Genomic DNA, 10,045 nt, shown 5'->3' with positions numbered 1-10,045 from the left:
CTGTGTCAGAAATAAAGTTTCCAGGTAAACAAACCACAAATAACTCCCCACTTCCGAATAGCAGCGAGTGAGTGGGGTGGGCACCCCTGGGCCTGGGCCCCTCTCCCACTGCCCGGGGTCTCCTCTGTCCAGGTCACCCCAGGCTGGTCCCCGTCCACCCTGTCTGTGCCCATCCTGAAGGCCTCGTGTCTGCTTCCCCCCCAACCCCCGCTGTGCGGAGGTGAAGCCGGAGGAGCTTGGCAAGCAGGGACCTCCGAGTCTATAATGAGGGTCATATTTTCCGTATCATTCCCTACTCTCTTAAAAAGTCCAACGTCTCGATCGTTTTTGAAAATCAGTGCTCCAACCAAACCCGTGCTGCCTGCGGTTCATGACCCTCTGCTCCCCAAATGTCTTCCCTGCCCGTGCCTGGGTTCTAGGTCTTTGGGGTCAGTGGGAGCCAAGGCCGATGAGGGTGGGAGAGAGCCCCGCCAGAGGCCCTTCCCACCCGGGCTGCCTGTGGTCCTGGCGCCGCCTCCTCCAGAGCTTGAGCCAGGGCATTTCAGCAGAAGAGTTTTCTACCTGGGTGTGCCATGCAGGAGTGTCGCCCCACTCGTGACCTCTCTTTACGGGGTGAAAGTCGGTCCCACGAGAGTGTGGCCACCGGGGTGGCCCCTCTGGGATCTGTCCGGGTGGTGGCTTCCACGCCTGTGCGGTCACCCCGGTCGGGTGGGACCTCCAGTATGCTCCCCGGTCGTTCACAGCGTGACTCACTGACCGTGGGCCTGCAACAGGCGCAGTGCGGCCGGAACTCAGCCCTTACACCCCAGTCAGAGGCGCGGGGGTGCTGCAGGACAGCGTGCAGCCCCAGCCCCTCGGCCCTGGCTGAAGATTTCACTGCTTTGCCTCCTTGAAGGAAGCACAGGGGGCAGTTACCCCATGGAGCCGGGTCTGCCGGGCCCCCAGGGTGGGCTGTGCCGCACTGGGCGCCGTGTCTGGCTTGGCAGGTGCTCAGGGCATGCCCAGTGACAAGGGCCACGTCCCTGCCTCCGTGCACACGTGACTGCCTAACAGCAGCCGCAGGGGAAGGGCACCGCCGGCATCCTCCTGTGACTGCACAGGTAACTCCAGGCTTATCCGGGAAGACGCACACGAGGCCAGTCTCTGCCCCTTGAGGCCTAGTCTCACGAGGACGCCAGTTACACCATTTTGAGGTGGGCAGACTTCCTGCTGGCATCGGTTGTGGGGACCCTGGTGAACTTGGGGTCCCTCCTGACCCAGAAGCAGGTGGCCTGCCAGGTGGGTTCAGGACACAGTCCTCCCCAACACCCACCGGGCTCATTCCCCCAAAACGCTCCTTGAGCAGAACGAGTGCAGCTGTGACCCTCACCCTCACCAGCACCCTGGGCCCTCTGGAGCTGCACTCTTCCGGGACAGCCCCGCAGAGCTGAACTGCTGGCTCTCCAGGCTGCTTGTGAAACCTGTCTGCTGGGTCCTTGCCCCTCCAGAGACCACCATGGTTTTGGGCTTTAGGAGTGGGGGCTCCAAGCAGGAGAGGCCAGAGCTGAGAAGAGACCCTTCCTCCTTTTATGGTGTCAAGAAGTTGCTGGAAAATGTTCTTTATGTATCACATACGTTAAGTGTACATATTATGTTTTCCTGTGAGACACCCGTGCTGTGTTTTACTTTCTTTTTATTACCATTATTACTGCATTTTGATGATTAATTATTCAGTGATGTTAATTATTTATATCACATTGTTAAATGATTACATTGACTCTCCAGCCTTTAACAGGTGATAGAAACTACTTCATGTTATTTCTGGGATGAGCCTGGATATAAATGAATAGATGAATAAGTCTGAGATCAATTGCAAAGCAAGGCAAACTGGGTTTTATAGATTAGACTTAGCACAGAAAGTCAAGCTTTGTTGTAAAGGACGTGGCCAGCCCTGAGCCCAGGAGGCAGTCTGTCAACTGGGTCCCCCGAGAAGGGGCTGTACGTCCTGGCGGAGCTGAGGTCAGTGTACCAGGGTCAAGGGCTACAGCCGCAGGGCGGTTGTGTGTGACCGGGAGCCTGGCCCACGCCGCTGTGGCCCCCACCCCTTCCATCTCGCTGGACTTAGGTCTTCACCGGGCACTTTGAGGGAGGGGCTGTGCCTTGTTCTTTATTTCGAAAGTGCTCAGCAGGTGCAAAGAATAGATATTCAATAACCATTTGTTGGGACGATGAGAAGAGAATGTTGTAAATAATTTCCCAGGTGGGATGGGAGTGGTGTTTGGGCTTCCAGGGCCTGGCTCCTCGCTGTGTCCACCCAGGAGCAGGCCCCGGGCTTCCCTCTGCAGAGAGGAGGCCCCGCTCCCTTCTGGGGCTCAGGAAATAGCTGCTTCGCTGTCAGCTGGGAGGAGGGCGTGCCCTGCTTCCCGCCCCAGGGCTCCTGTTTTCTAAGTTATTTTGGCCAGCCTGGCTGCTGCCAGCACTGTCGCCGTGGCAACTCGGAGGAAATTGGCCAAGGCCTCTGTGTTTGGGCTGGAGCCTCCCTGGCAGCCGGGGCCACCCTCCGAACCTCTGTGTGCCCGGGTCTGCCGCTGGCTTATGCCCACTGTTGGGGCATTTAATGGTTCCCTTGTGGAAAGGGAACATCTTACGCAGAAATGAAGCTTTGGAAGACTTTTATTCTCAAGTCCATTTTCACCAAATAGGATTTATCTTCCCCAAGAGGGCCTGAGGTGCCCTTGGCTGGTCAGGGGCTGCAGCAGGAAACCCGTGGCAGAGACGCCTGGTGAGCAGGGAGGTCCTAGGGCAGTGCTGAACTAGGAATGCGCTGTTGTTCAGGTTCAGTGTTTTAGGAAAGCGGTCCTGCTAGTACCATGCACAGCTCACCCCCTGAGGTTCCAGAGGCGTTTCCGTGGAGGGCGGAGTTACCTAGCAGATTGGAATGTTTCAGTTCTGTGTTGTGCTTTTCAAAGGAAGATCTCAGCTAGCCATGAACAACTCGGATATTTTTTAATTCCTTGAAAACAGAATTCAAAAAGGATGCCTTACAGTGATGTGTGCGTCTGACCAGGGGGGATATTGCAGTACCTCTGAGGAACGATGTCCCAGGTTGGGTCCCAGGCTGGACGAAGGACCCTTATTAAGGCGTTGGCATGCGTATTTATGGAACATTAAACGCAGTTTGTTTGCGCTGTGATGAGGCCATCCTGTTTGCCTTTGTAAATCTTTCTTGCTGGCAGATTGTTGGGGGACCGGTGTCTGCGGAGCTGTTGCTGTCTGTCATGCCGGCGGCCTGACCACGTCCTGGTGCCACTGTGAGGCAGCGTCTCCCTAAGCACATGGCTTCCAACAGCACGGTCTTGGCGTGGATCACTCTGCTTCGTTTTATTTCCAGTACATGCACAGTTGTCATCTGGCCTCACCCACAGCAGACTCCGTGGCTGTCTGGAGAGGTGACAGCAGTGCCTGGGGGTCCACCTGCAGTTCAGCCCCAGCACGTGCTGAAGGGGATGTTCCTGAAAATGAAAAATAACATCGTCTGTGACGACCGCCTCTCAGAGTTTGTGAAAGATGAGAGATGTGGCTGTGGCTGGAGTTGGTGATTCTTGTCGGCAGTGCTGGCCTGATGCGCAAGGCGGAGGTGTGGCTGTCCTGCCCTGCACACAGCGAGTGAGGGAGTGACCATCTGGGAACTGCGTGTTGTGAGGGGCAGGTGCCCGGGGGCTCAGCAGGGCGGAGTCTGCAAGGTTAGAATACTGCCCGCCCGTAGGGAGCTCTGACCAGAAGTATTTCATGTATTGAATGTCATGCACCAAGACAGTTTTTTGTGGTCATTCAGAAACGAGAAAGGTATATGGTTCTGAAGTGAATTATTTCTCAGAGTGAGACAGATCACTTTTAACAGCTCTGACATGTGGAACTTGCTGAGGCCAGTGGGACTGGGCCGGCCTGAGAGCTGGGTGCTCCCGGTGTGGCCACCTGTGTGTTGTGGGGCACCTGATGGCTGAGCAAGCCGGTGAGGATCAGGGGACTCAAAAGTGGGGAGATGGCGCCTTCAGCGGAGGGGCCGTGCCGTTACCTTCTGTTAAGGGATTTTGAATGTGCTCTCCGTGATCATCGCCTAGAATCCAGCTCTGTCTCCCTGCTCACCTGCACTGTAATTTAATGAACGCTCATTGGCAAAGAGCCAGGCGCTCCAACACGGCGGCCAGGGAGTGGGGTCACTGAGCTCGGCGGTGGCGTCTGGCGTGACATGAGTCAGCCAAGCAGCTCAGAATCATTAAGAAAGTTTACTGGGAATATTTTCCTTTCATGTAAATATGACCCCTTTGAATAGTTAAATAACTCAGATTTGAATATGGTTTAGGTGGGTCATGAAACCAAATTCATTGGGAGCTGGGAGGGAGGGGCTCACAGCCAGGAGAGTGGCCCCCAGTGTGTGGGGCTTGGCCTCTGGGGGCAGCTTGACCCCCCACCTTGCTCTCCTTCTAGGAAGAACAAGGGAACTTGATCCACCACCCGCCCTCCAAGGACCTGGGCAAGGGATCCTAATGAAATTCAGGCATTTGAGCTTTCATTTTGCCATTGTTTGATCAGGGAAAACGCATGCTTAGGTGAGCCCTTTTTGTTTTTTAATAAAAGCTTTATGGTGTTTCTTTGCCTCATTGAATCAGGTTTTATTGCAATACTTTAGTTTAAATAAAGGCCCCCTGGTGCCCTGGGCGTCCCTGGGCCTCGCTGCATGCACTTCCTGCTCTGGCTGCGGGTGGAGTCTCCTCCTCTTCCTCACTTCCCCTGGTGCCTGGGCCCCTGTCACATAAACATCAAGGGCTACAGCCCCAGAGGACTTGCACACAGAGACCTGTGAGGTCCGCCTCGCCTTTCCTGCCCCGTTTCATCTAGAACCTTCCGGTGATCTGGCTCTAGTACCCCATGTGACCCAGCTCTGGGCTCTGCCACTGGCTGGGCACCCGTTTCAGGCCTGAGTACTGTGGGAGGGTGAGTGGTGGGGAGGCCCCAAGATTTGCTCTGTTAATTGCTAGAATTTTAAAAAATTCTTCAGAATTACCTTCCTACCAACAAATGGTAGTTCAACTGTGGCATCACCTGTCTTCGAAATAAATATTCTTTTGATTGAGAAACAGGAAGTGTAGGAATCTGTGCATTAATCAACTGCAGTTAAGCCCCCTTTGAGGTCTGGACAGTGAGGGGAAGTGTGTGGAGCAGGTGGAGCTTGAAGAGCCAGTTGAAGGCCACGGATACCTCCGAGAGGAAGTCGGGGTGTGGGAGGGAGGCTGGGCCCCCGTGATCGGATCCAGGCCGCCTTCATGTTCCCTCAGCTCCGCTCCTGTGCTTCCGGGTCTCCTGGAGTTGATGGCTGGTTTGAGACAGAAGCTCATTCCTAACGGAATGTTGTTTCTGCTCCAACAGGCGAAAGGGCTTCTAGACAAATAAGCGGGCGCAGCACTAACTGTGGGTGTGAGTTCCTGCGCTGGTGTGTATAACGTAGCATTTCTGGCTAAGGAATATCTTTCAGACAACTTTTGGTGAGAATGCAGAGTAGTGAACAGGTGGCTCGGCATGCTGCCGCAGCGGGAACCCCCCAGGAGCTGCAGACCTGTGAACAGGTGGCTCTGTGTGGTGCCCCAGTGGGAACCCCCCCCAGGAGCCGCAGGCCTGCGCTCGACAAAACCCCCTCATTGGTCCCCCACCCCGCCTTCCTTGTGTCCACCGTGGGACCCCCAGATGCAGAGCTGGTCATGGCTCTGTGGGTCTCCTGCAGCACTGTGCACTGGGCAGGCATCAGGGCTGGCCTGGCATGGGCACCCGGGTGTGTGGGGCGCCGGGCAGAGGGGGACCTGCCTGTGTGGCCTGTCGTCCAGCGGGTCTGACGCAGCTGGCTCAGGAGCTTTGCACGGGCCACGGAGGGGCCACTGTGACGCCCAGACGGAGCTCTCCGAGGGCTGCCACTTGCCTGGCCCAGAGCCCCCCAGGTGTTACCAGCAGATCAGAGGATTTCAAGTTCTCCTTGGAAGCCTCACCTTCTCCAGGAAGCTGCTTTCCAGCTGATTTTTAGAAAGATGGTCGCGAAGTTTTAGCGTTAGAGCCTGGTGTTTGCCTGCAGTGTCCAGTGAGCATGGAGCGTGGCGTGGAGTATGGGGGGCCCAGTGGATGCCGGTGAACATGGGTGGTCAGTCCCAGCACTGGCGTTTCGCGGCTGGGGCAGCCCCCGGGGATGGTGTGTATGTCCTGACCAGAGGCTGGATGCTGGCATTGGCGTCAGGATGCCCAGCTCCAGCTCCACCCCAGTCCCCGCCTGTGGCTCTGGGAAAAGAAAGACCTCCTTCTTTATTGATTTATTGATTTGACAGGGTCTTGCTGTGTCACCCAGGCTGGAGTACAGTAGTGTGATCTCAGCTCACTGCAACCTTCACCTCCCGGGCTCAAGCGATCCTGCTGCCTCAGCCTCCCGAGTAACTGGGACTACAGGCGTGCGCCACCTTGCCTGGCTACTTGTATTTTTTGTAGAGATAGGGTTTCATCATGTTGCCCAGATTGGTCTCGAACTTCTGACCTCAGGTGATCCGCCCCCTCAGCCTCCCAAAGTGCTGGGATTACAGGCGTGAGCTGCCACCGTGCCTGGCCACCTCCTGGATTTATTGACAATTCCTGTTCTCTCTCGGGTGCAGGAGACTGCGTGGCTTCCGTCCTCTTGAGGGCATTTCTTTATGATGGGGAAGGCGGAACTGGGGCCTGGCTAGCACCATCCCCAAGGCGCTCAGCCTCAGCTAAGGGGCCCTTCCCGTACAAAGACGCCCTGAGCAGGTCTCAGCTCCCACCCCTGAGAGCCTCTGGTCACACCTGTTAGGTGTGGCTCCATCGCAGTTCTGTTTCTTTCTCTTTGTCACAGCTCTGGCCCCCAAGTGTCTGGAATTTCCAGAAGGCAGCTGTGACTCCTGGCATTGAGGCCACGGTGTGTCCTCTTACCAGGCCACCATGCTGTGTTTCCCACCTACCTGCGCGCTAGAACCATTTCTGTTAGTAAATACAGTGGGGTTTGGATTGGTATTTTGAGACCCTAGATTTTCTTGGCATTTATCCTTGTTGGTTTCTGAACCACAACTTAGCGGAAAGACAGTACTGTCCTTGAATAAAAATCTTCCAGCAAGTGCATTTGCACAGGAGATGAACATAGGATTTCCATGTGCTTGTTTGTATGATTTAGAGGCCTAGGAATACCCATCTCCAGGCATGTAATCATGAGGTTCCAAGATGTCATAAAAAGTCTTTCCAAATCAGAAATTCAGAAGCACATCTTTCCTGTTAAAATTACTAATTTCCCTAATAATGATTTAAAAAATTACTTTGAGTGTAATTAACACATAATGATTCTTAGAATTAGCTGTGTACCGGAATCTTTTGTTTTGTTCTAAAAGATGGATTCCTAGGACATGAGCCAGTTTCAGAATCTCCATGCAGGGGATTTCAGAGTCTGTGTTTTCATCCAATCCTTGAGGAGTTTTCTTTGTAGCTGGTGATTAGGGCACCTTGCAGTGATAAGCCTATTAAAATCTGTTTACATCTCTAGGTCCTTAGATCTAAAACACATCCATCCATCCATCCACCCACCCATCCACCATCCATCCATCATCAAACCATTATTCCTCCATTCCCTATCCATCCATCCATCATCCATCCATCATCCATCTATTATTCCTCCATTCCTCATCCATCCATCCATCATCCATCTATCCATCATCATCCATCCATTATTCCTCCATTCCCTATCCATTCATTCATCCATCCATCATCTATCCTTTATTCCTCCATTCCTCATCCATCCATCCATCACCATCCATTCATCTATCCATCCATTCATCCACCACTTATCTATCATGCCTCCATCCCCAATCCATCATTCATCCATCGCTTACCTGTCCATCCATCCATCATCCATCCATTCATCCACCCACCCATCCATAGTCCATCTCTTCATCCCTCATTCCTCCCTTGTTTGTCCATCACCATCCATCCATCCACCTACCCTCCATCTACCCATCATCCCTTCACCCACCATGTCCATCATGATCCATCCATCAGTTTATTTACCTGTCTGTCCATCATCCATTGTCCACCCACCCACCAACCATTCATCCATTACACAAATTGAACACACTTTATGTGCGAGGCACAGTCTTTGGCTCTGAAAACAGTGGTGAGCCAGAATAGACTAAGGCGTCCAAATGTTCTGCCTTCATGGAACTTAGGTTTCTGTTTGTCAAAGAGATGACAGTGTGAGATGAATGAATAAAAACATGCTGTTAGATTGTGATACATATTTAGGAGAAAAAATAAACTAGAGAAGGATGGCCCACATGTTGAGTTTGGGGTTTAAATGAAGATGGGGTGGTTTGGGAAGGTGGTTTTTGAATGAAGAGTGGAACCAGTGAGGACTCGGCCGCCTCTCTCTGGGAGGGATGTTCAGGGACTTGTGCTGCTGTTGGGGGAGGAAGGGAGGTGGGCAGCGAGGGGCTCACAGGGACCTGTTACTCCAAGTGGCCTGGAGCTGTCGGGCAGTGTAGTCTCAGGGCGTTGACTGAGGCCCGCTCCTTGGGGTCTGAGGCTCCCCAGCCGTTGGTCAAGGCCAGGGGCTGCCAGCTGCCCTGAGGTCATGGGTTTCTGCTTTGTGATGCCCAGCCCCTCATGCCAACATCTGCTTCTTTTTCTCTCTAGAACACTATGGCTATGCGTCCTCCAATGTCAGCCCTGCCTTGCCGCTCCCCCCAGCACACTCCACCCTGCCGGCCCCATGCCACAACCTTCAGACCTCCACACCGGGCATCGTCCCGCCGGCGGATCACCCCTCAGGGTACGGAGCAGCTTTGGACGGTGGGCCCGCGGGCTACTTCCTCTCCTCTGGCCACGCCAGGCCAGATGGGGCCCCTGCCCTGGAGAGCCCTCGCATCGAGATAACCTCATGCTTGGGTCTGTACCACAACAACAACCAGTTTTTCCACGATGTGGAGGTGGAAGACGTCCTCCCCAGCTCCAAACGGTCCCCCTCCACGGCCACGCTGAGTCTGCCCAGCCTGGAGGCCTACAGAGACCCCTCGTGCCTGAGCCCGGCCAGCAGCCTGTCCTCCCGCAGCTGCAACTCAGAGGCCTCCTCCTACGAGTCCAACTACTCGTACCCGTACGCGTCCCCCCAGACGTCGCCATGGCAGTCTCCCTGCGTGTCTCCCAAGACCACGGACCCTGAGGAGGGCTTTCCCCGCGGGCTGGGGGCCTGCACGCTGCTGGGGTCCCCGCGGCACTCCCCCTCCACCTCGCCCCGCGCCAGCGTCACTGAGGAGAGCTGGCTGGGTGCCCGCTCCTCCAGGCCCGCGTCGCCGTGCAACAAGAGGAAGTACAGCCTCAACGGCCGGCAGCCGCCCTGCTCACCCCACCACTCGCCCACGCCGTCCCCGCACGGCTCCCCGCGGGTCAGCGTGACCGACGACTCGTGGTTGGGCAACACCACCCAGTACACCAGCTCGGCCATCGTGGCCGCCATCAACGCGCTGACCACTGACAGCAGCCTGGACCTGGGTGACGGCGTCCCTGTCAAGTCCCGCAAGACCACCCTGGAGCAGCCGCCCTCGGTGGCGCTCAAGGTGGAGCCCGTGGCGGAGGACCTGGGCAGCCCCCCACCCCCGGCCGACTTCGCGCCCGAAGACTTCTCCTCTTTCCAGCACATCAGGAAGGGCGGCTTCTGCGACCAGTACCTGGCGGTGCCGCAGCACCCATACCAGTGGGCGAAACCCAAGCCCCTGTCCCCTGCGTCCTACATGAGGTGAGCTGGTGGCGGGGGCGGGGGCTGGGCGGGGCCGGGAGGGGCGGGGTGGGGCGGGGCGGGGAGGGGTGGGGTGGGGGGGGCAGCACTGGGCGGGCTGGCGGTGTCTGGGGACCCAGAGTCAGGGTCTGGGTGGGCAGGTGGGCTCCTCGTGGAGCCGGGAGGGAGCATCTCGCCACGTCTGCCTCCTCTTCCTGCGGCCTTTTCCCTGGGCGCCTCGCCTCTGCCTCCGTCTGC

General features: G+C 55.9%; 1 protein-coding gene across 1 annotated transcript; it reads left to right on the top strand.

Annotated features, from left to right (window-relative positions):
* Positions 1 to 1,045: 1,045 nt before the first annotated feature.
* LOC113221104 (nuclear factor of activated T-cells, cytoplasmic 1-like) lies at positions 1,046 to 9,835 on the top strand (the record flags this gene model as incomplete). Its single annotated transcript, XM_026450475.1, has 2 exons — positions 1,046 to 1,100; positions 8,710 to 9,835. Coding segments are annotated over 2 exons (1,158 nt in total), but the record flags the coding sequence as incomplete, so codon positions are not given.
* Between the last annotated feature and the right edge of the window lie 210 nt (positions 9,836 to 10,045).

This window comes from Piliocolobus tephrosceles, unplaced genomic scaffold (assembly GCF_002776525.5).
Source record: "Piliocolobus tephrosceles isolate RC106 unplaced genomic scaffold, ASM277652v3 unscaffolded_20606, whole genome shotgun sequence".
Lineage (NCBI taxonomy): Eukaryota > Metazoa > Chordata > Mammalia > Primates > Cercopithecidae > Piliocolobus > Piliocolobus tephrosceles.
The sequence above is the reverse complement of the archived record's forward strand: the minus strand, read 5'-3'. Positions and strand labels throughout refer to the sequence as shown.